Genomic DNA, 26,378 nt, shown 5'->3' with positions numbered 1-26,378 from the left:
AATCTTGCTGGAAGATCCAACGCTCTCCATTGAAGAATTGAAGAGAGTACTACTCAACTGCTTCACCACGTCTTCTAAGACATCCTCCTGGTACACTTTTGTCGATGACATTTTGTCGATACATTAATTTCCCTAAGCATGATTTTCTTTTTTCTAAGGGGAATCTGCGAATTCTTATTCGAACGGCTTTTATGACTGCACTGGTTCGAACCACGCGAGGACAACCACTTCCTTTTCTGTCTGTCTTTTAAGACGTTTGGGACAAACGATTGATCGTGCGGTAGACAAACATTCTCGAAATATTAAGTTTTTTCAGCAATTCGTTAATCTCATTTGCACTTTTACCACACTTTTGTAAGGTGATTTTCCTCAGCTCCCCACCCTATTGTTAACAAGCGAAATTTACCACGAAACTGAGTATAATTTATGAGTAGAGAATGCATAGGAACAAAAGCGAAAATTAAGGAACTCTTTTCTGCGAATTTGTTTCCGTCGTATGCATTGTAAAATTTGTCACAGAATTTATGGCAAGACAAACTACACCGCACATATTGTTAAAAATTTCAAATTGTTGCATTGCTAGGCTGGTCGCCATATTTTTCCCCACCTTGAAATAATGCAGAATATATGGGGATGGTTTTCTCGGAAAGTATACAAACCAGGAACAGTTTGAAGATAAAAAAAAAGCTGGCAGTAATATTCAAGTTCCGTTGACCGTGGAAGATCATGCTGAACCTTTTCTGCTAAATCCTTCTACACATTTTCTTAATGTTTCCACTAATAATTGTGCTTTTCTAAAATTAAACAGAATATGCGGGAAATAAGTTGTGTCTGAAACTACCGCGCATTTGACGCTTGTGGTGAAGTAAAAGTCTTTTCTCTTTGGTATTTTAATAAGTCACGTGGTATTCGGAAATAGCAAAAAACAAAATACATAAAAGATCTCATCGGGATGATTTTGAAGTAATTTGAAAAATTTTGGAATTATTCACTTTTAAGCTCTTAGCTATCATTAAAATCCTTATTTCTAAAAATCACGCCGTATTTCTGTGTACATCTTTGTTTCTCGTCCATACCTTTTTTGATTAATCCTATTTTAGTAATTTTTATGTTTGTAAAAGGAAATTTTCGAATGCGCAGTGTCGAAACAGTTGGCTGTGCAAACTGCGTAGAGTTGCCAGTATTTTCTGCATTAACGAAAAAACTAACGAACTTCGGTTTCGGTCACGCTCGGCCACAACATTTCAGTTCGGTTTCGGCTAATAAAGAGCCATTTGGCAGCAAATGTCTTCAAATTTTTCTGTAGAAAAATTTTATAATCTTTCAGTTTTTGTAACTTGGACGATATTATTTTCAAAACATAAATTTCAAGTGTTTAGCATTAATTTGCAATAAACCTGAATGGGTTGATAAAGTACAAAATTAGTTTTGCTTTTACTTTTGCTTTTAAAAAATCCGTTAAAGGAAAACCCTGCGGATAATCTGCTTGCTCTATTACTTTCAAACTGTAAGATTTCGAAAACTAAAAAAACACTGAATTTAATATTATTTGCAATTTACCGTAAGCTAGGCTTTATTTTAAAAATATATTTAATAAAAAATCCGTTATACACATAACATTATTATCTTAATTTTAAAATTTTATATTTACATACTTATTTAACGTTAATTTTTCTTTCTGCAAACATTTTTCTTTACTCCACAACTATTATCAACTTTTTTGTTTCCTTTTGCTATTGCGAGTAAAGTCACTAATTTTTTGTGTGAATCTCCAACAATCCACCCATGCTTTTGATATTGTTCCCCGCCATCAAATTCTTGCTCACAAGTTGAATTAATTTTTCCAAAATCTTCATCACTTGATGACGACCAGTAATATAGTTTTTCGGAAGCCAAACGTTTTCGCCTTGGTGGTGATTGATTTGATTGGTTTTTCCTCCGACTTTTATAACTCTGGCTATTATTATTTTTATTATTGATGTGCTTCTTACTAACTACAACACTAGTGCAAGGTTCCCTATTTAATGTTTTTACGTTATTTACAATTTCCTTAGAATCGCTATATTTTTTTTCTCTGCTATTTCTAGTTCTAGAATTAGTTTGCTTCAATTCGGATAAATATTTATCTGTTTTTTCATCTTTCTCTGGCTGCGTATCTTTTGCACAGACTGGGGAAGATTCGATTTTAGAAGCCTTTTTAGTATCCTTAATTAACGCTAACGATTTGGGTACAACAACAGCTTCGGAATTGGCCTTGGAAGGCTTTTTCTTCTTATTATTTATGCGATTAGTTGTACTTTTATGGTTTAATTCACTACTAATACTATTTTTGAGTTTAATATCGCTTTCAGCTACTGTGCAACTACGAGTATTCTTCCCTTTGCTCTCCAAGGAATGTGTGGGCATGTGGTTGTTCTGGATCTTCGCAGCACCATTCGTTTTACCGCATTCACTCTTTTGCAATTCTGTAGATGCCCCTAAAAGTTTTTCTTCTTTTTCAGTTACACATCTTACACTTTTTCGTCTATTCGCTATTAACTTAGGAGTTTCAATTACTTTAGTTTTGTTGTTACATGTGCTCAATTGATTTGCGATTTTACGTTTCTTTCGCGTTTCTTGCTTTTCTTTTTCCTCTATCAGGGCTATGATATCTTTCGTGGACAAAAACTCTTCATACTCATCAGAACTCCACATTTCCACAAGTTTTTTCGGTCTATTCGTAGCACAACGTCTTTTAGATTTTCTTTGCCCTTCGTTAATTAGCTTGACTATCTCCTCTTGGCTCATACCTAATTCAGATTGGAGTCGGGTAATTTCTTTTTGACTCTTTGCACTAACATTCGACTTTTTTCGAGTCTCTCTTGGTACGCGCTTAAACGGTAGTGGTACCTCCGCCTGGGAAGTTGTTTGCCTTTGCTTGGCTTGCAAGTTATCGGTGCTTTCTAAGCTGGTATGTTTTTTCAAAACATTTTCTGATGGTCTTATTTTAGCTCCGCAATCTCCGCGTAATTCATCAAACAATTGATTAATATCAGCTTTAGGTGGTGGCGGGTCTTTTTGTATGCCTATGCTTTGAACTTTAACAGATGACTTGGCCTTCGTGCCCATATTTTTAAATATACGATCCATTATGAGAGACTTATTTTCAAAAGTTTTAGCCGTTGCTCGACTAGAACTACTGTCAGAATTATTTTTGACATTTCTCTCGTTACTAACCTTCGGACTAGGTTCTTCATCGCAACTCATGGAGGCAAAATCAAAATCGTCCCGATCAGAATAGCTAGTTGTCGAAACACTGTTATCATCTGTCAGCAAATTGATGCTAGTTTTCGGTTTTTGAAAAGTAATTGTTTCTTTCTCCTCAAGACCTATATTTTTGAACGGCCTATCTGGAATTACAATTTTTCTGCAGGTCTCTTTGCTATGTTCTTCCACGACAGATTTTATTTTTGAAGAATGCATTATAGTTTTTGACGATGTTGAACTGTGAGCTTCACTACTTTTAATTCGATCGTCATTACCATCACCACAATTCTTGGGATTGTCAACAGCAGCCGATGATGTTATATATTCTCGGCTCGTTATTGGTCGAAATATTGAACCTTCTTGCTGATTTGATAGAGATGTAAATTCTGGCGAATCAGACTTCTCATTTCCCAAGGCAATTTCAGCCAACTCAGTCAATTTGCATACAGCTGGAGACTTTGTTTCTAATTCCTTGCATATTGTTAAGTCAATATTAGTGTTCTCGTAACCCTTCATGGCAGCCTTGGTTTTAAATCTGGATGTTGCATTTGTTACCGCAGAAAACTGGGAAGCCCCGGAATAGTTAGGCGAAGAAGCACGTCTAGAAGAGAACAAGTAAAAAAACTTTAATAATATTGTATATATGATACATAAAAAAAGGTGAATGTGTTTAAAAATATGCGTGTTGTAATTTGTTCGATGATAACCTAAAAGTTCAAAGCCCTTCGCTTAGACCACAGTGTATAGTGAGCCAAGAAGCCAGAACAAAAAATGTATAATGCTTATTTGACAATTCCTTTGAGTGTATTGGTTGAAAACTTTCATCAAGTGTAATAGAAAAACATTTTATTGAAGCAAACAACTAACGCATGTAAACCACTTCACATACAATTGTCACTGGTACACTGTGGGTTAGACTACATTACTATAATAATATTTTATAGTGCTTTCTGAAGCTTTCTGTCTAGTTTACATTTTTTAATTTTAAGAATAAATAAATTTTAGTTGAAGATTAAAGCGTCGGCAATAATACCTTATTCTTAGGTTGGCCCCGTTTAAAAAAAAAATGATATACTTTTTGCACCATAAAGCTGCGATTAGTGGTGCCGTACCTTAGCCATAACCGTAACCATAGCAATCTGCCGTTCTGATCAAACATATGGGCATCACTGTAAACGATTATGGGTGCCGCACCATAACGCCGTAACCATAACCTTTACCGCATGTATCTATTGACTTTTTGGTTTTCCCCGTAACCGTAATAAGCTGTGAAATACCTTACATTTCTTTTGATATTTGCGATAAAAACTTGAATATTAGAAATACACGACAAAAAATTAATTAACTAAATGAATAATTATCCGTGTTTTTATGACAGCATGCAAATGTTGTCATTGGCTGTGGTTATGGCACCAATAATTGCAGCTTAAAGCCATCAAGAGTATCCCGAATATAGGGCAAACCACGGCTCTGTTCTAAGATAAATCACTATAATTTCGGGCAAAACCAATTTGCTATTTAAATATCTGTGTACTATTGTCAGACACTAAATCGCTTGCTTCTCTCAAAATATTAGTTTGCTAAAAAAAGAAATCCATTATTTTCTCGGTAGATGGCTGTAGTGATCGATATGTCGTAAAGTGTCGATCAAACAATTTAAAGTTTATGCTCGTTGTCAAGGTGACATTTCAAACTAAAAAACAAACTCCTTTGCTGTTTTTGCTTGTTCCATTCAGTTGTGAGTTATAGGGTATTAACAATGGAAGCCAACAAAGAGAAAATTCGGTACATGTTACAGATTTTCTTTGATAAAGGCGAAAATGCGAGCTAGACCGCTGAAATTGTGAATCGTATAATATTTATGGTGCCCATACGGAACAGCTAATTACGTGCAATTTTGGTTTTGTCGATTCCGTTCCGACATTTTTTATGTTAAAGAAAATCTCCATAAATCACAGAAATAATCGAAGTTTGCCGGGATGTTACTAAACGTTACATCGCTCAGGAGCTCCACAAAACTGTTTTAAACCATTTGCGCAAAAATAATGGATTTCTTTTTCCCCAAACTAATATTTATTCACTTCAAAGCAAAACCCGTTAAGTGGTTTTACCAAGTCTACAGATATACAATAATATATTTTTATTACTTGTATTAACTCGGAAGAAATCTCTTTTTTTAAATTCATACAGTGATGGTAACACAGTATCCATTTTGGCAGCAAATTTAACAAATTTTGAAACCTGGTTCAAGTGTAAAGCGATCCATTTTACACCGACGAAATATAATACTGAGTTTCTCCTAACTTTTTGAGCGCAAAATGGGAGACAGTGTGAAAATGACATGTGATTTCAAATAAAACCAGCTGATAGCTCTTTTATTGAACTCCATTTTGCTTCCTTTATCAATTTACGAATCGGAAGTTTTTGAATTACAAATAAGTGATGTCTAATAATACGTTCACATATAAGTAGATGATATACTCTCTCGCGCTTAACTCAAAATTCGTAATTAAAAAGTTCATTGTATTTACAAAAATTTTAAACATATAAAACTTTTCCTAAAATTTTGATAAAACAGCTGAACATTTTGATGACGATTTTTTGAAATTTGTTAAATTTTTGAGAATTTTGTACAAAGGTTTTTATTACACAATGAACTATATTTAAAAAACAAAATTTGCTTAAAAAATATTGCGAATATTGTAAAGAGATTAAGTGACTTAATCATATAAGTGTATGAGTGTATCTGTGAACTTTTTTCAGTAGCCCGCTGTCTTTGACGTCATCGTGCCCAAGAGCAACAACAAAACTCATGCAACTGTTGCTTTTATTCTAGTGCTGTTACCTACTGCAGTTGCCCGATACAATTATTTGAGGAACAACGTCTAGGTTTAATACTTACGGAATCGTAGGTCCTCCTTTGTTTACAATTGTTGACGGAAGAACAGGTGGACTTCTAAATTCGTGCTGAGAGGCGCCGGATTTACAGCTGGCTCTTTCAGGCGTAAACTGTTTTTTTGGTATTTCAGATCTTAGACATTTGAAACTGCTGCTTTGGACTACATTCATTTGTGGTTTGTCTTTAAAATTATATTCAAACACACCACCGCCATTGTTATCATCACCATTATTTACACAAACAGTTTCCGCGCCCTTCAATATGTTGCAACATTCGAAGAACAGCCGCTCATCTGGATTAAGATTTAGGCGTGATGCATTGTTAAAAGGTGTTTTACCTTTGCCACCATCATTTAGCTCACGCCTTTCGATACTGTTAGCATTATGAACTCGTTCTTGATTATTATGTTGTAATTCAGTGAACTCAGATTGTTTTAACTCGGGAATTCGATTAATATCATTTCTATCCGCAGATTTTTTTGAAACATTAAATTCAATTGGCGTACATTTTTGTGAGTCTTTATCAGTTGCGTTAATTTGTGTTGTTGATGTTTTCTCCAAAGTTTTAGATAGTAGGTATTCTTGTGCAGATAATTTTGATACATGAGCTAATGTCATATTGTGTTTTGTTAAAGAGTTCAGTGTATAAAATATTTTTTTGCATAAAGTGCATTCAAATTTTTCCGCAGATGTGTCATGATTTACACGCTTTTTTGGTCTCCGTTTCAATAAAATGCTTCTTCGTCGACGTCTTCTTCTGCCCCGCCCTCTTCCCACATCTTGTGAATAACTGGTATACACGCTTAGTTCATCCTCTAAATCCATATCCATTACTTCTGTATTTGTATTTTCATCGCATATAGAACCGAAATTTGAACGATCATCATTAAAATTTGGAGCACTTCGAACACTCATAGACGTTGGCGGCCGACTATAAAACTTACTATTTGAATCATCCTGCAATTCATTAGCCAGTTCAAAGCCATCATTCATAAACATAAATTCTTCGTTCTCTGAAGACATAATCTTTTCATTAACATTTTTAGCTATTTCTGTAAGATAATTATCTTCTTCAACATCACCTATTTCTTCCATATTCTTATCCTTTTCGCAATCAGTGGTTTCTGAAAATTCATTATTTTCATTTTTATGTATATTCTTATTAAGTCGCGGATCACGACTGGAGACAGCACTTTTACTTTCTATAATTGGTGCTTTATGGTCATTTATACTTGATTCCATATTAGCAGATAGGATGCTCGGTCTTATAAGCGATGGTCTAACAGCAGCTGGTGAAGGGTTCAACACTTTTGTTTCAGAAATGTTTATGGTAGCCGAGCTTCTTGCTTCTAATTCTGTAAGCTGTTTTTCTATACCTATAGAGAATGATTCAAGTGACGATTTCAGTTTACTAATGTTTTCGTTATCTAACGGTTTCCCTTTGCCGCGGTAATTGCGTTTTTTATTTCTTTTAACGACAACGTCTTTCTCTTTGGATTTCTCACTAGGTGCATTATTTATACTCGTCGCTGCTGTTACTGTATCTGTAAGTTGAAGAGATTTACTGCAGCTGGCATTTGGTTTATGTCGAACTTTGCTTGTTTTGGTTTTGCTCTGTTGATCTTGTTTTTGTCGACTTGCACCTTCAGAGTTTTTATTCGCATTTGCATCGTTGTTTAGCTGCTCGGTTTTAGAACATGTAACATTTCGTTTTGTACTTGACATTAAAAGCATTCCTGTTACAAATAGGTCCTCACTTTTCTCATAGGCTAAATTCTCTAGCTTTTTAAGATTATCTCGTCGAGTTTTATCAATTTTAAAGCTTTCCAAAAGTTGATCGGCCACAATTGCAGCTAATTCATTCTTACGCCGGCGTCTTTGCTTTTTCTTTGCTTCAACCGTATTCTCTACCTGACCGCAACTATGAAAACCAGATGACGTATTATTTATGTTACTCATATTTTCTTCAGTTATCATGTTAGGATTTATTTCGTTGAAAGTTTCAACTGCTGGCGAAACGCATTTATTTACCTCGATAAGGGGTTCAGCAGGAAGACTTGAGGGTTCCTTCTCAATTATTTGCGTTTCATTGGAAAAACTTAAATCAATGCTTGTTTTGTGGCACAATAATGTTTCGGGGTCTTGAAGTGGGTTTTCGCCATTCCGGGGTTTCAATTTATAGTCTATGTTAGGACATTCAGTTATACCTTCTGGGAAATTTTCAATATTTGTAGAACATTCAGAGTTTTTAGGAGTTGTTAATGTATTTGCTGCTGTAACATTTTGCTTAGGCACAGGCACGGGTTCATCAGGTATATGTTGCAAACTATCTGATAAAATTTCTGGTGTTATTGCTAGCACGTTTGGACGACAATCTAACGTTTTTGACCGTGCATAACGTTTTTGAGGTAAAAACACCAAAGGCTTTATTGTTTTAGTATTTTCTTCTTCATTTTTCGTTGCTTCTTCGTTGCATTTTGGCAGGTTAAGGGACGTGTCTAACAATGGCGGTTTCGTTACAACTTGCGCTGACGACGTTGGCTGTGTTTGCGGCATACGCTCTACGTGCGCTGGTTTTCTTAGATTTACTAGAGATATCGGAATATCTGGTTGTTCATTGTTACTCTCCTTAATCAAAGTATTATTTTTGTCATTGTTCTCTTCATCATTATCTGGCAAACTTGCCTTAACAGCGTTAATTACTGAGTTAATGGCGTCGTCGATGTGATTAATAACCTCATCGTCCATTTTTTGAGAAGCTTTTCCTTTCAGCAAATTATCTTTTTTATTTACTGAAGTTTCTTTATTGGTTCCTTTACCGCTACTGGAGGTTACTTGCTTCGAGGTATTTTCGTTGCTGGTTTTGCCTCCACTTCTTTTTTTTGATGCGCACTTAGGAGTGGAATTTACAAAAACCGCTTCACTGCTGGTCGTATTTGCAGGATTTCGTATCTGCGGGATTTTTAAAAGTTCCAAATTAGAATAAAATTGCTTATTTAAAGCAGCATCTTGATGTGGAGCAATAGCCAAGTTGATACCTACTGGAGTTATAGGATGCGTTTCTATAGGCTTTACCATAGGCATAAGTGTTATTACAGCAGAGACATCTTGTGTTTGATCTTTATTCGATTTCTTCGAAAGATCCAAAGGTTCATCTTCCAGAATGAAATTTCTTGCCTCAAAACCACAAATTGTTTGTCTTCTTACTGGTAGGCCACTTCGATATGGAGGTAAGCAAACTAGATCGTTTGGATTATGTTTTTTGATATTTTTTGTATTCGATAAATTTAAAGGCTCTGAATTGAACATCGGGGCCACAGGCAAAATAGGTGTCATTGGGGCGACGGGTACTATGGGTGCCATAGGTGCGACAGGTACTACAGGCGTGATAGGCACCGGTGTAGATAAAAGAGATGGTTGTGGTAATACTGATAAAACAGGCGGTGGCGGCGGCGGTATAGATGCATTAACTTGTTGTATACTTTGCATTGGAAGAGCAAGTGGCAGTGTTGGAAAAGAAGGAACCAATTCAGTAATTGGATTTGAATGCGATAGTGTTGGTGGTATTTTTTTCATTTTATCCACAATCATGGCAGCAGGTTGTTTCGACAACAACAAAGCCGTATTCACATTAGAAGTAGGCAATGAAATCGTAGGTAATGTAGACATGACCGGATCCATATTTACTGTTATTAATTGTGTTACCTGTTTATTCAACAGGGAACATTTTTTATTTTCCGGCAACAGATTTATATTAGCGGCCTTTGGAAGATAATTCACATTTGAACTAGTTTGGGTACTCGTTTTTGATGTCGATATTGTCGATACTGTATTAGACGACGTTGGTATCGTAGATATCATTTTTGCATTTGCTGCGTTTGGCACGATTGGTGCGCTTGGTAATTTTGGTATAATTGTTGGAGCTATCGTTGTAGATACCAGTTCTGTTTGAACTTTAGCCAATGTTGTATGGGTAGTTATATTGTCCATTTTAATGATCTTTCGTGAAAGCGTTTTTCTCTTAGGCGGTTTTATTTCAGCGCCTGATTTGGTCTTTTGTTCACTGCTTATATCCGCTTCTATGCATGGCTCATCCTTGTTCAGTGAATTTTGTTCAGTCTTCAGTTTTTCTTCCAGTTTTCCGGTTAGCATTGCAATACAGTCATTTATTTTCTTGCTTCTTTTCTTATTGCAAGTAACGTTGTCGGTATATTGTGAATTATTTTTTACTTCATAATTTCCGGAACTATCTAAAGTCGTTCGATTTTGTAAATCCGTTTGTTGTCCCGATTTGTTCGAACGTAAGCTATCACAAATACGGCTTTCGGTTGGGATATTTCCCTGATCTAGTGCAATGTTTGTTGGTTCAGCTGTACAATCCACAGCAGTTATTTTTTCCTTTGCAGGCGTTGAAGGAGTTTTACATTTGCCGGTATCTGTTTCTACAGAAGACGCTGCTTTATTCTCCACAGTCATATCGGTTGGAGGTAATTTATCGTTAGGACTCTTAGAGTTTCGGAGGTTTTCTTTCTCTAAATTCTTTGAAAAAATATTCATACTGGTATTACTCTCTAATGCTCTATCCAGTTTTAGTAAATTTTTTGACTTGTGTTTTGCCATTATTTTCTCCGCTTTATGATGTAATCCTTTTTTATTCTTAGTTGCCTTGTTTGAATATTTACTTTTAGCCTTTGAAAGCTTCGACATTTTTCTGGCGCGTGTGGATCTCAGTCTTCCTTGACTGCTAAATATTTTATGTTTCGTTATAAATTTTGACTTTTTTGTTTTGGTCAAAGCGGGAAATATTTTTTTGCAAATTCGTTTAGGCGGCAGATTTTCCAGCATCTTTTTAATTGATTCAGCTGAGAAAAGAAAAAAAGCGTTATTTTAAATTTTCAGTATAGATATAATAAAAATATTTTTAATGATTATTTCTACATACAAACCAATAGAAAGATAAAACTACCCCCAATATCTAAATTTAAAATAAAATTTGTCTAATTTCAATTCAGTAGCACTTTTTTGAGTCAGCCATTGTTGATCGATAGCATGTGGAGCACGGAATTTTAGAAAAACGGATGTAATTATGAAAATCATCCCCTGAATGGTGAGAAAATTTTATCTGGCGACAATGTAAATTGCCCACTGCATTCGATTTGGCGCCGTTTGTAAATATATTATTTTGTTAAATATTTTAGAAATGCTTTTTAATATTCAAACTGCAGCTTTCTAAAATTTTCTGAACTTCAGGATAGTTTTCTCACACAGCCCTAATATTTTCTTTAAAAATTGTTAGACTATTATCTCACTGAGGCGATTAACGGGCAGGCTAACTGACTACGTGCATAGCTGTCTTGCTCCATACAATTTAGATGTGATACCGAAATATTCTTCAGTATCGCAATTTACTGATCCAGGTCCTTCACTGCATGTGTACTTATAGCTCCATATATTCACTGATGGTACATTTTCCTGTATTGGAAAAACACAAGCAGTATTGAAACATTATTCCTTTCCTCTAAGTTTGTAATGTTTTGCCTCTGTTGCGGTTTCTAAACGGCATTCGTTGCTAAAGATGACCTTTAAAAACTGAATAGTTGGTAGGATGTCCTTTTTTGTTAATAAAAGGTCCGTAAAACTATTTGTCAATATCTCGCCCCAAAAAGGTGGGCCGCAGCCTCTAGGCAATTGAGTTCCCAAAATGAATTTTTAAGAAGCTCTTGTCGTTCGTAATTCATTGAACAGATACTGTCTCATACAGATATAAAGACAAGACGGCGCGATTCCCGGTTCGTTCCGCTAACAAATCTCGGCTATGAAATTAACCACTCAGAAATAGAATTCAAACGGAATATTGTAATTGGGTTACATTTGGCTTGAAAATTCCAACCAGCTATTGTTCGGAAGCTCAGTCACCTCCAAGTGAATAAAAAGTTTGTGTAACGCACCATTGAATGTTATAAAAATCCAGGCAGCACTGCCAAATGCGGAGGAAGTGGGCCAAAAGTAACGGTAACAAAAAAAATCTTCGACACAATGACTTTTCCCGAAACGTAAAACTGATGAACTTTTCAAAATACCGCAAAATCGCATTAGGGCATCTTGGAACCCGTTTTCCGACCGTCTAAAGACCATAGTCAAGACAAAAGATGGTCACATCGAGTATCAAATAAAAAATCATAAAAGCGCTAACGCTAATGTTTTGTTTAAAACAAAAATGATGTTTGCGAGTTTCATATATTATATAATAGTAAGATAAAAAATAAATTTTTGCTGAATACAACATAATCTGATAATGGAATATTTTGTCATTAACAAATCTCTAATTACGAAAATTAATATTATACTTACCATCACTGGGACGTTGCCTAGATGGTGTTTTAACTTTAGAGGACGAAACACTCTCTTCAGTATCGTTTGATGGAGGCGAAGGCTTCGATATTTTTGGCTGTTTCTTACGCAACTCTGCAAAATTATGCTTGTTCCAGGAGCGGCGTTTTTTCGACCCGCAATAATAACGATATTTTCTTTTCTTCGCCAGAGACCAAATATAATCGCCCGAGCAATCTAGCATATGTCGATACAAATCCAAAGTGCCATTACATCTGCGAGTACACTTGGAACATTTTGTTGAGATTGATCTTCCATCTTTGCATTTGAGATGCAATTTTAATGGTGCAGTAAATAAGGAGTTCGATGATTGCATACTATTCGATGGGGAACCAGTGTTTATGTCTAAGGTGGTTTTGGTGTCAGTGTCACACTCATCTGTAGTTGTACTATGTTTTGCACTGTAAGCATTTAAGGTGCAGCTATTTACAGTAGATTGAATGCTATCAGAAGAGTCATCATCTCCTGTTATCATTCTTCGGTTCATATCATGCATCTCAATTTTTCTCCAACCAAATTTACGTATAATATTGGGGTTACTGTAACTCTCATTGCCATAATAACTGAGTGCTCGATTAGGTATGAATAAGTGACGAAGCGAATTGCCTGCTAGTAATTCACGTCCCACCACCTCATAGTGAGTGGAAAGGACGTGAGAGTGACGAAACATTTTATGTTCCTCTAAGGACTTTAGTTTCTCAAATTTAGCGCCACAACACATACAAAGATAGCATCGTGGGCGCGCCCATTCTCCGCTCAATACCAGCTGATTTCGATGGCATTGAAGCTCATGGTTGGGCAAAAGTTCAAGTACGGAAAAAAAGGTGTCATCAGCAAAAGATTGGTTAAGAATATTTTCTGCTCCATCCTCCTCAGTATTTTGCAAGTATGATAATGTGCCAAATTCATCATTTTCAATTTTTATTATAGCTTGCTCATTTTGCTCCAAGATGATATGTGGTAATAAACGCATATCAAGAATATAATTCAACTGTTCATTGATACGTTGTTTCTCTTCCCGAACGCTTTCATTAGCATGCGACACGGCATTTAAAATATATTGCTGTATTTCATGTTTTTGACGCATTGACAGTTGAGTCCACATATCAAGTTTTGATAAATCACGAAGTCCCAGCATAGGTTGCTTCATCTTCTTTACTATTTTACCACCTTCATTTATTAATTTGAATTTCTTCACGCTATCCCATTTCCATTTCCAAGAGTGTTTTGTATGCGGTCTACGAATTTTTGATAAAACTGCATCACCCCCATATTGTTCTGCCGTTAAAAGTGTTGGAAAAGCTGTGACTGTTGAAAGACTTGTTGCAGCATGAATTTCACTGTCCAAAGCATTGCTTCCATCTAGCACCACAGGACTCTCGGCCAATGTACTTCGAATCGTTGGTATTTGATGTTTTACGGCAGAAACGTTTGTATTCATATTAATGGCACTACCGACATCTCCAAAAAGTTTTCCATCCAAATAATATAAAAGATTATTTCGCACATTTAAAACGACATCTCTATAAAAATTTTCATCAAAGACACTGGATAACATTTCCGTCCTTGTCGGCATACGAAAAACTACTTCAGCATCACCACTTTCTCTAACTGCATTTTTCCCAGATTTATTACGCGCTTTAACGGCAGACATATAAACAGATGGTTGGTCAGGCTTCAAAATGGAATCTGATAAAATGCTGTCTTTTCGTGAACGAACCCCCTTTCTGCTATTTGGCAGTCTGTTTTGGGCAAGACCTAATCTGGATAAAATAGGTTCTTCAGCACCCATTATAGTGTTGGAATTGGTGGGACTAGGATCTTCCGGAGATGTGGCCACAATGTTCATAATATTTAAATTTTTTTGTAATTTAGAACACCTTGTCTTTGTAGCTTTTCCCCTCTCTCTACTATTTTTTTCAGAATCGTCCTTTTCCAACAACATAGTAAAATCAAACTCTTTATTTTTTGGACTATCATCTTGCAATAGAGGTGTATCTTTATGAACGGTTTGCATGTGTCGAGATAATTTTGTAACGTTTTGAAAACGTTGCATACACGCCTTACAACCAAAATACTTATCTGAATGACAATCAATAAAATGAAGAAAAAGTCCATTTAAATCCTTCGTCGATGCTTCTATTTGATGACTCTTAGACCGTTTGCAATATGTACATCCGGGATATTTTGCTAATACGTTACTACAAGGCTCTACTCGTTGCTTTTTTGAATCGCTTAGCGGTGCCATTTGTGAGTTGCGGCCACTACATCTACGATTCTTATTTTGAATGTGAAACTTTTCCACATGTTTCAGTTGCATTTTGTAGGACGTGAACTTTTTATCACAGTACAAACAAAGAATTCTGATACTTTCCTCCAAAGGTGAAGTACACTCGTCGAATTCCTGATGATTTGAACCAACATTGTCATAGGCAGCTCTATTTGTTTGCTTCTCGCACAAATTTACTCTTTCTACTATTTTCTCTTCATTATGGGAAGTCTTTTGACTATATTGATTTCTTGTATCAAAACTCAAATTGTTTGTGTTGAGTTTTTCTATAAATCCCGTTAATCGGTTTAGAGGCAAACTGCACACAATAGATACCGACGGCTTATTTTCCTCCTTTTGATTACTCGACTCGTTTAATTTACCATCGTTTTCTAAATCGATAGTTTTCTTTTTCTTCTGGCATGCTCGTTTTAATGGCATTTTGCTATCGGTGCCTATTTTTTTCCGATTTGCCTGCTCCTCAGATACTTTGAAGATATCTGAGCTACTACGCAATCCAAAGCGAGACATCTTTGATCGTTCACGTTGAATCCGTTTAACTGAAAGTAAGAGTAAATATATAGAACATTAAAAAAATGGGCATAAAACATATTTTCTAAATACTGTTAAATAAAACAAGTATCTTTACATACAGTGGCGCAGTTAAAGGGTTATAAATGTACAGTTAGAATTTTCAAAAAATCGATTTTTTTTTTCTTAATGTACATATATTTAAGAATTCACACAGAAAATGTTATATCGTTCCGGTGAATATTTTTGAAGTTACTCGCAAATTTGAAAAGGCGTTTCAGAGTGCTTGAAAGTACAAGTCCGGAGCGGCGGTCTCAAAATGGTGTTTTCAAAGTCGGTGACCAACATTACTGGAAAACGGTTAAACCGATTAATCTCATATTTTAACACGAGCTTCTTAAATATATTTTTTACTAATTAATCGAAGATTTTTTCTCAACGACAAATATTTTTTTATAAAAAATTTAAGGCCGAAATTTTGGCCAAAAATTGATTTTTTTTAGAAACCGCCATTTTATCAAAAAAAATGTAGTTTGCTCATTCCTTCTATTAATTACTAGATTTAGCATTAATTTAACGGTATCTTTTTGTTTTTTAAATTCAGAGGACCCAGTTCATAGATATAGTGGTCACCGCAAAAAGTCTTCTTTGAGAGGAGCTCCCGGAGATCAGCTGTAGCTCCTTTCCAAATAAATAGTTTTACTAATACTAAGTCTTAAAATACCGTTAATAGATAACATAATATGTGTAAAAATTTATAGATCAATAAATTTAAAAGTTTTCTCAGTAGTTGCCATTCGTTTGAAGCGTAAAAATCCTATTATTATCTGACGTCAAAAATGTCTACGTTTGTCCCGAAAAGACAGCATTTGCGGGAAGTCATGCTTCATTATTACCTTTTAAAGAGAAGTGCAGCTGAAACGTGTCGTATATTGATCAATATTTATGGTAATCACGCTCCATCAAATACAACTTGTAAAAAGTGGTATCGACGCTTTGAAAGTGGCAATTTCGACGTGAGTGATACAGATCACAAAAGGCACCAAAAAACAATATGTATATACTATATTATTTACGTGTTTGGTCGAACTCTTGTCCCCAATCGTGGAGTGTGAAGCTTTTTCATAGCAGAAATACACTCGGAGGTATGCCATTGTCTGCCGAGAAGCAACCGCTATTAGAAAAAACTTGTTTTATCTATTGATGTTTTGCGCCCGGGGTCACGCACCTACCCATTCGCTTAAATGTCATACTTTGTGCAATTTAAAAAAAAAATTCAACAAAATTTTATTTAGAAAAAAATCGAATATGCAGTTTTATATCCCATTGAATTTGATACAATAAAATGAAAGGCTCAAATAAAGTAAAGGCTGAGTTTTCGGGAATTGATCACAAAAACAGCAGGAGCCGGTAGACTATATCCCGAGTTTTTGCAAGCCGTTACTTTTGTAGCCCATGCAGCGGCCTCCGCATTTCCAGGTATTACCCATGTCCTGCGACCTATATGAGCTTGTTGTTGTTGTTGTTGCTGTTAAAACAACAACAACAACAACAACAACCTATATGAGCCTGATTATGCAATCCTAATAAATTGAGTTTCTCTATGCACACTAGGACTAGACAGATTTGGGACCCTGGGTCCCAGAGCCTATGCCTTCCTATGCGTTCGACCCATCTGTATACCAGTACAGGATACACTTCGGGAGTTTCCTTTCGAAGATGCCTTTGAGATATCATCTCTGGGGAGTTGAGCAAACACTAGCTGCAGGCCCAACGTTCCTTAATCTTTGATGACATCACTCTAATTTTGTCAAAACCTTCCCCAGGCGTTGAAGTTCAGCCAGATCTGCCCGTATTGCCGGGCGGTACACGCAACCGGTGCTTTGAACATGGTCGCTTTAGCATGCGTCTTCCAGTTAAGCTTGGCGTCCAGGATAAGGTCAAGTGTTTAACTTCGTTGACCATTTGAATAGCGACTCCGTATACAGTGATTTCTCTCATTCCTGGTAAGGACATTCTTCTGGTGAAGAGGGACTAATATACACAGAGTTAATTCAGCACAATATCTCTGCTTGGCATTATATCACAAAGGATATTCTCGAATTTACCTCCTACTATGATTACAACATCATCTGCGTATCCTTACGATGCCGTTGTTAGTCATCAAGAACTAGGCTCCACAGGAGAGGGGACCCTTTAATACTATAAAGTTGGATGATGCTGTACGCCTTAGCAGTTTCAGCTATACTTGTAAGTATCAGGAATTCTATTAATCTGCATATAATAGGTCTTACCGCACATACCTTGTCGAACGCATCTTCGATATCAAGAAAGGCGGAGTATACTATAGTTTGCTCACAGTCAAAAGCTCTCTGGATCTCCATGAGCAACTGATTTCGCGCAGTGTCCGTAGACCTTCCTGGTCTGTATGCATGGGACCGAGAGATTTTATCCGTAGAGTGTTTGCTTTGATTTCATTATCAATAATCTTCCATTGCTTTTAAAATGTACAAAGGAGGTAAGACGAAAGGGTCTGAAGGACTTGAGTAGTTCATATTACTTATCTTTGGTACGAATACCACTTGGGCTCTCGTCCACACTGTTGTGGTGTAGAAATGCAAGGTTATCTGACATTATCTCAACAAGGTGTGGTCGAATTAATTCTCCGACTTCCTGTAGAACCAGCGAGCGGATCCCATTCTCTATTGGAAGTGCGTTATTTAACGGTACAGTTTAAAAAAGTTAAAGTTTAAAAAGTAGAAAATAAAACTCAAATAAATAATAACACTGGCTTTCTCGACTTTGGACGTAAATTCAACATATTTCGTTAGCTTTAATAGCTAACGACTTGAGCTTCCAGGTAGTTTGCTCATGTTAGGCACCAAGAATAAAAAGAAGGTTGTGTCTGCTCTACTGTTCTACCTGCTCTACCTGTTCAATGTACCTTAATACTATTTGTTACCGGTACATCGGAAATACCCCACTTCTGATCCGAAAAACACTTTTTATTCATAAAGATTTACTCTATTACTCACTTTATATGTGTCATTAACTAGAAGATTGGACTAACATTCTAATTTACAATTATTTGCAATAGTAATATTACAAAGTAACAATGCTAAAAAGAATTTAAATAATAGCTCTACCAAAGACTGCGCACCACTGATATAAACACAAGAAGCGGCAGTACCCCTCCCTGCTTCTAACAAAACTCTGTTAGAAATTTCACAATACAAATAATAAATATTGGTTCTAAATTGATTATAATTTGTTCCAATTGGTTTTTGTGTGGTGAAATATCTAAACTATCAATATTCAGAGCTACTGTTTTTCTAGCCTAAGAACATTAACTATTCGGCTACAGCCGCCAGCTTTCTGCTCTCTACCCAGTTTCAGCCGAATTTAGATCTTGGGATTGTGCTATCCATTCTGCTAAGTAATGTTTTTCTCAAAACAACTTTTCTGAATGCGTTGCTGTACTGCCTTTAATTATCTTGTTGAAAATGTTGAAGCATTTTTCATGCAAGCATTGCACATATAAAACCCGGCCATGAAGAGTTGATAAAAAACTATAAATAATCGAAGCTGCAAAGAGTGTAACCCAGAGAAACCTTAAACATTTCCCTTTTTACTTAAGAAATTCCGTTTAAACGTTATTTTCATCCAAAAAACGGGTATCTACTTTTAAATTATCACTTTTGGCGGAAGCCCGATGATTTTCAAATTTTGTTCAACTATAGGGCCTTTCAAGTTCGAAATTATTTTTTTAATTTAAATTAACCTCTTGTGCGATAAATTAATTTCCAAAAGCGTGTGACTATCTCCTGCAAAACAATTCCAAATGAGCTTTTATAGGGTGGGCCATATAGCGTTAGCTTTTTGAACCACCTATTTTTTTGAGAATGGTAACACAAATGACATGTCAAATGTGTTCATAATTTACTTAAAGGTTTGACATTTACGAAATGGGACGCTATACGCTTGAACAAAATTGGGAAATATTGAAAACCTATTTCCAAAGTGGTGAGTCTTCTTCTTCTTCCGCGGTTACAGTAAATGGCGAGCGTTACCGTAACATGCTCAACGAGTTTTTGTTTCCAAAAATTGAAGAGGATGACATGGACGACATTTGGTTTCAACAGGACGGTGCAACTTGTCACACTGCCAAAGTTACACTCGAACTTTTAGCTACCGTTTTTGAAAACCGAAAACCGTGGTTTAATCCCGTTGGACTATTTTTGCGGGGAGCCGTTAAGGACAAATGCTATGCGAACCATCCAGAGTCGATTGATGCTTTAAAACACGAAATCGAAGTTGCCATTCATGAAATTGGAGCCCAAACAATCGAAAATGTGCTTAGAAATTGGGTCGATCGAATGGCCTAGTGTAAAGCCAGTCGTGGCAGTCATTGGAACGATATTATTTTTCATTCATAAATGAAAATGTTCAATCTTCAAAATAAAAAAAAAGTTTTAAAAAATATTGATTCCTTTTTTTTTATAGCGGATTCAAAAAACAAATTTTACATGGGCCACCCTATACTTGGAATAATTTCTGTTAACACTTCGGGCAGATCGCGTGTGCGAAATGCACATAATTCTACTATTTGTTATTTAATATTTTATATGTATTTATATATTGTATTATGTTTAATAAAAGATTGGCTATTTTTTACAGTTCTTTATTTAGTAAGGAGCACAGAAAGCTCTGAAAACGTGCGTGACAAGTTCTTTAAATTTTGAGTCCAAATTTCGTTGGACGTGTATAGCACGTCCAAATAGCGCAAGATGTTAAACACATATTTTGTTTTGAAAATTTTTAAAATTGGGTGTTTTTTTAACTTTATGAGAACTATCGATATCGATAACAAAGGTTACACAGCGCGAATGGCAATCTGTGTTGACATTTCTATTCAGTTTGGCAAATCATCATAAATCATTTGACGCCAGAACAACGTTTACAAATTGTAGAAATTTACTTTGAAAAAAAAAAAAAAAAAATCAATCTGTTCGCGAAGTTCATAGAACACTCGTGGGTCATTATTTCTTTCGAAATGAAGAAGGAGCTGCCGTTACAGTGAATGGTGAGCACTATAGAGCCATGCTGACTGAATTTCGTTTTAAAAATTTAATCAGCTAAACATCGACGACAGTTGGTTCTAACACGACGACGCAACCTGCCACACAGCGCGCTTAACAATCGTTTTATTGTAATATTCGAGCTACCATAGACACCATATTCCGAATATCATATTCCAAGCAAAAAACAATTTCATGAAATTATCTACCAGATTATAATAAAAAAATCATTCCAACAATATTTCTGCTTGTATTATAATTTTAAGTTCTCAAGCGGTTTAAAAAATACCCGATAGTATAATGTTCATTTCCAATAGCCAAATCGCCATACGATCAATAAGTCAAAGAAATTTGTTAAAATAGACTCAATTGGTGTGAACGCCGTTTTATTGAAAAAATTTGACTAATTTTACACTCCATTTCGCTACTGCAAGATTTTTGTTGACTTTGCCGTTTGGCCAGAATAAATAGTTGCATAATGCTTTCTAAAATATTTCCCATGTAAATCAAAAACATATAGTTTTTTCGAATATAGTCCGGGAGCCAGGGGTCGATTTTATACCGTTAAATTCTTGACTATACTTGTGATTTAGCTTTCATGAATAACGAAAGTGAACGTCAGCTGGCGCACCCGCGGTGGGTGTGATTGTGGGAGGGTACGAAACGTGTCGAAAAAAAATGTCTACCAACTCATTTTATACCGGTTGAAATTTTTTTCATGTATTGTTGACATTTAGTAGAATAAAAAAAATAGTCAGCTGCGCGGTAGAGGGGGGGAAATACGTCAGCTGACCGCAATGATACATTCTTGCTACGGCTGACGGTCTTCCCACCGCTATAAACGCAGCTGACCATGCCCTGGCTCCCGGACTAATAGGGGAATTGCTTAGTTTTTGTAGTCCAATTGCAGCAGTTGATGAAAAGGCTTAACTTTTTGAGTTCATTTGATCTTGTATGAGGGCAAATGGAAACTCTTTGTGAAATTAAAAGATGTAAGAGAGAATTTACATTTAAATGCAAAATTGTTATGTTCTTTCATATAGTCCCGTTAGATATTGATAGGGATAAAAGTTGAGCAACCGACTTATATATATAATTGGCGCGTACACCCTTTTTGGGTGTTAGGCCGAGCTCCTCCTCCTATTTGTGGCGTGCGTCTTGATGTTGTTCCACAAATGGAGGGACCTACAACTTCAAGCCGGCTCCGAACGGAGCTTTTTCATGGCAGAATACACTCGGAGGTTAGCCATTGCCTGTCGAGGGGCGACCGCTATTAGGAAAATGTTTTTCTTAATTTTGGGGTGTTTTACCGGGATTCGAACCTTCGTTCTCTCTGTGAATTCCGAATGGTAGTTACGCACCAAACCATTCGGCTACAGCAGCGGCCACCTCTGTTCCATGTGGATTTATAGAGATATTCTTGAAATAATTGGTCGTTACAAACTTCCCGCGACAAATGATAGAACTTTGTTTTGACCAGTATTTACTATTTTTATTTGTTTTTTTTTAATGTTCATTTTCTTATAAAAAAAAACTATAAATAGATATTCCACAAATTTTTCATCAGAACTATTCTCATTTCAGCAGAAAACCTCTAAAATAAAGAAAGTACTACAACCCACGAACGACATTTGAAATGCTAAAAACTAATTACAGTCCAATCGTGATAGTCCGACACATACGGGACCGACTCGTTGTCGGATTATCAAATATTCCGGACTACCGAAGGTTCCATTTAATGACATGAAAAGACAGAAAAATATCACATCAACACCGTCAGAAATCGCGAGAGAACTGGCGTCGTTCAAATTTAATGACAAATACGTTGTGACCGGGAAACAAAACACAATCCCCCTTTGCTGCTCTGCTACGACTGATCAAAATAAAATAATGCCAATTGCATCCATAGACGTTATGAGGTTGTCGGATTACCGAACGTGTCGGATTAAGAAATGTCGGACTATCACGATTGTACTGTACTTCTAATTAAATTTATATTTGAACCAATTAGTTATATATAGTACAGTGGTGATCTTATAATTAGGAGCCCATTATGTAATCACAACTACACACATATGTGTTGCGTAGCTGATTCAAATAAACGAGAAATGAGAATATGACTCCCAAAAGTCTTCCATTACAGTTCATTTATACCGATCAGATGAAACCCCTTAAGTTTATTTGCGCAAAAGAAGAAGCATGGCAAATATGGAAATCAGAAACTAGGAGAGTAGAACAAGTGACAGACAAGTATGGAAACAAATCGTTTTGCAGACCAGGGCTCGCAATTAACAGCTACAACAATAAACTGTAGCTCCAGACGTCGATGATGATAATTCTTTTTTGATTAGGCACATTTCTGCGCGTTATATTTTGCGAACAAATATTTCTTCGGTGCATCCTACGAATACCTCTACAACGAATTATATATGCATATACTGGGTGTGTTTTTTAGCTGCCTGATAACTATGGTTTAACAATCGATTTATTGCAATATTCCGTGAGGGACCCATGCCGGATATCATATTCAGAAAATAAATGCCATGAAATTATCTACCAGATTATAATAAGAAAAATTATTCACTCACTCTTTATTCGGTTTTTGGCCGAGCTCCTCCTCCCATTTGTGGTGTGCGTCTTGATGTTTTTCCACAAATGGAGGGACCTACAGCTTTCATGACAGGAAAACACTCGGATCTTTGCTTTTGCCTGTCGAGGAGCAACCTCTATTAGAAACAACTTTTTTCTACTATTTGGTGATTCACGCCCGAAGATTCGAACCCAGGCAACAGTAGTTAGAGTTCATCCCATTCGGATACAGCGACCGCCTATGAATAGATTGAACGGCAGCGCGTCTGAAATATTATACTTCTAACAAACTTTTTTGTGTGCAATCGTCGAAAACTTTAGTGGTATTTTACGGGAGCTTTGATGAATTTAATCTAAAGACAAACCAACGATCGTTGAAATGGCGCTAGGTATTATAGGCAATCTTTATTTTGTTAACCGATTTCTTTAACTGTCGTAGTATAGCCACTACATCTTTTGAATGGGATTTTCATCACAAAGGTCCACGACACGTATATCTTATTTAAGAGCCTATTTGACTTTCTGTGTGACTTTTTACTGTGCGTACTGTGCAGAATTCACAGAAGTTATAGGTGATTCTAAGTCAGCTTATGAAAAGTGTGAAAGATTGCCACTGAGTCAAAAAATATCCCACAATCCACAAATTTGAATACATTTTTCTGAAGCCATTTATCCATCTTAGTTTTTAATAGTAAAATATGTATTGTACTAATCAAAAAAAATTATATACTAAATAAATCAACTGATTTTCAAACTATCTCATATTTGCATCGCTTGTTTTGCTTTAATTTTTAACTTAAAAAAAAAAGATGAAAAGAAATGCATTTCTTAGAATATTGATTAAGAATTAACTAAACATAAAAATAAAATCTATTGTGTGAATTATTTATGTAGAGGATGATCGATGCTCCTAATTTGAATTTGAAATAGGTCCGCGTCAAAACGACGAACGCTTGCCTGAATATGAATCCAAGTTGTTCCGGTAACGTAGAACCGACTATCGGAAGGACGAATGAATTGATTTTTGATAGAATACCACTCTCGTTAGTACCGTATTAGATATTCGCTGTGGGCATGATCAATAAACAATAGCAAACCTTGGAGTGATCTAGGGTAGTCAAACAATTTGAATTGTGTTAGCCTGAAGCTACACTATCAATGATTTAACTGAAGTAACCATTGTCGTATTTTATAACTTCAAGTAAATTATGGATCGATTTGAACATAACGATGCAGATTCTTATACCTTTTGTGTTAAATTTTTGATAAGATAGGTATCGATTCCACCTTTCATTCCGACGTCTCGGAGACAAGACGTTAGAAGCGAAAAAAATAAGATCGGAAACGGAATCAGAACCACTAGTGTTTTAGTTTTCGAAATATGAATAAATTGATTTTTTATTAAATTACGTGACAGCTTCTATTCGAATAATACTCTGATTCTTTTCGGCGCCTGGCATTTAATTATTTTATTGAAAAATACCTAGTAATTAAAATAGGTGGTTAGAAAACAAAATAATGAAATAAGAAGTTGTCCTAGCAATACAAAACGAAATTTAAGACGCATGATTCAGGATTCAGTTCTTGAATCGGTCATCTCCTGTGATACCAACACTTACTCACCTCTGCCCAACTTTCACTATTCGTAAACTCAAAATGAATGTTTCTGTCAGATGAAAACTGATAAGTATGTCGATGAAACAAGCTAACTTTTTTGTGAGATATTTTTTCTTTCTTATTAACGCCTTAGAACCATTAAAGAATTAATAAAAAAAAAGGTTGCCTACCCAGAGTTAGATAAATAACTACCTGATTTTGTAATTCACATTATCGAAAGTTTATAAAAAATACTTGTTTAGCAATTGTTTAATTAAGCCCCGATATATTGAAAGTTCATTTTTTTCTTCGATGGAAAATTCATTCATATATGTATATAGAACTTGTATGTGTACATGTCTTAATGGCTACCACTGTGTATTATACAACGGGCATGAACGTAAATCAAGAACTCACCAGGTAAGAAGAGCCCACAAGATATTTGAATCTAGTTCTTGAATAAATCACCGCATTTTTATTTAATAAACAGCACTTCCATAAAAATTCCCTCTTACATTCCAGCTACCGTGCATATTATATTTAACAGCAAAACACTACACCCTAACGATTGTTAGGTGGTATCTAACGTTTAGCCCAAATCGATGCGTAACAAGCACGCAAAGCACAAAGGATATGGCAATGTAGTATGCTGTGGGAGCGAGAACAGCGGTGACCGAACACAACGAGCGACGGCGAAGCCTACCGGAGCACACGGATGTGAGTCAATTCCAGCCTTTTGTAAATTAGGCTCTGTTATCAAAAACAATACATCCTAAACATTTTTCATTCACTTATAAACTCACAAATACTCCCGAACTTTAATTAAGTTCATTATTTTATCAGAAAACATTTAATGATTTACATAGAAAATATTTATGTACTCAGGGTGTAAAAATCGAACGAGTTGAACTTCGTCAAAATGTCGACTAATCTAGTGTTGCCAACTCCTAACTTACATATTTATATCGAATTAAACTTACATGAAATAAATACATATAGTACATAAACCAAATTTAAAACTACTATATTTTTATTATATGCTAGAAAATTGTGTAACAAACAACAATTAATTATATGTATTATTAATAGAGCAAAAATATTATTGCTGCTCTAAAAACATATTGCAGGTACACATTTTTTTCACTATGTTCTAATTGTAACCTTCTATCGATAAAATTCTATATTAAGCAACTTGTTATATTTTGACAAATGAATTTCAAAATTCTTTACTAAACCCGTTAATTCACTTTTATAATGTGAGTTGAGTTAGTTTTTATATGAATTAGATAATAATTGCAAGACTCAGGAATCTGATTCCTCTTCCAATTTTAGTCGGAACTTTCGACATCGATAAGTCTCAAAATTATTTCACATGTCTGCACTCAATCGCACGAACCGAGTACACTTTCCTTTATTTTAATTCACAACAAGATTGATGAATGCGGGCTGTTTATTTTCTGTGCTGATCCCATTTCTTCTGTAAATACGTCCCCTTTATATTCTCTACATCGTGAATTCACTGTATGATATTAAATACTGTAATTAGAGTCATTCATAGCTGAATCCTTTTTAATATTTCATATGAAGTTCTACGGACAAACATGTGTAAATTGGTTAAATTGTACAACTTCAAACGAAAACGTTCGAATCTCTTCGAATTTGATAAAGAAGCGGGAACATTTTTCATTTAAAAAGTTAATTTGAAATACATAAATAAATACATAGCCAGTGGAGCTGGGAAGCAATTATTCAACGCTGCAGATTAGATATATACATACATA

At 35.5% G+C, this 26,378-nt stretch overlaps 1 protein-coding gene across 1 annotated transcript; it reads right to left on the bottom strand.

Annotated features, from left to right (window-relative positions):
• Positions 1–1,538: 1,538 nt before the first annotated feature.
• Positions 1,539–25,537, bottom strand: LOC128858132 (uncharacterized). The gene is made up of 4 exons (XM_054094136.1): positions 25,015–25,537; positions 12,496–15,363; positions 6,149–11,006; positions 1,539–3,847 (listed from the first exon to the last, which is right to left on the bottom strand). Exons 2-4 carry the CDS (start codon positions 15,332–15,334, stop codon positions 1,666–1,668), a joined length of 9,879 nt encoding a protein of 3,292 aa, XP_053950111.1. The 5' UTR covers positions 15,335–15,363; positions 25,015–25,537; the 3' UTR covers positions 1,539–1,665.
• Positions 25,538–26,378: the final 841 nt, after the last annotated feature.

This window comes from Anastrepha ludens, chromosome 3, assembly GCF_028408465.1.
Source record: "Anastrepha ludens isolate Willacy chromosome 3, idAnaLude1.1, whole genome shotgun sequence".
Lineage (NCBI taxonomy): Eukaryota > Metazoa > Arthropoda > Insecta > Diptera > Tephritidae > Anastrepha > Anastrepha ludens.
Note: the sequence above shows the minus strand (reverse complement) of the source record. Positions and strands in the feature narration are given on the sequence as shown.

Bases quoted from the DNA above. Each gene is read 5' to 3' on its own strand.
- LOC128858132 (XM_054094136.1), bottom strand. From the start codon at position 15,334: ATGTCTCGCTTTGGATTGCGTAGTAGCTCAGATATCTTCAAAGTATCT. The intron at 11,007-12,495 runs GTAAGTATAATA...TTCTTTTCTCAG, and splicing joins TAGGCAACGTCCCAGTGATG to CTGAATCAATTAAAAAGATG. The intron at 3,848-6,148 runs GTAAGTATTAAA...GTTCTCTTCTAG, and splicing joins AAAGGAGGACCTACGATTCC to ACGTGCTTCTTCGCCTAACT.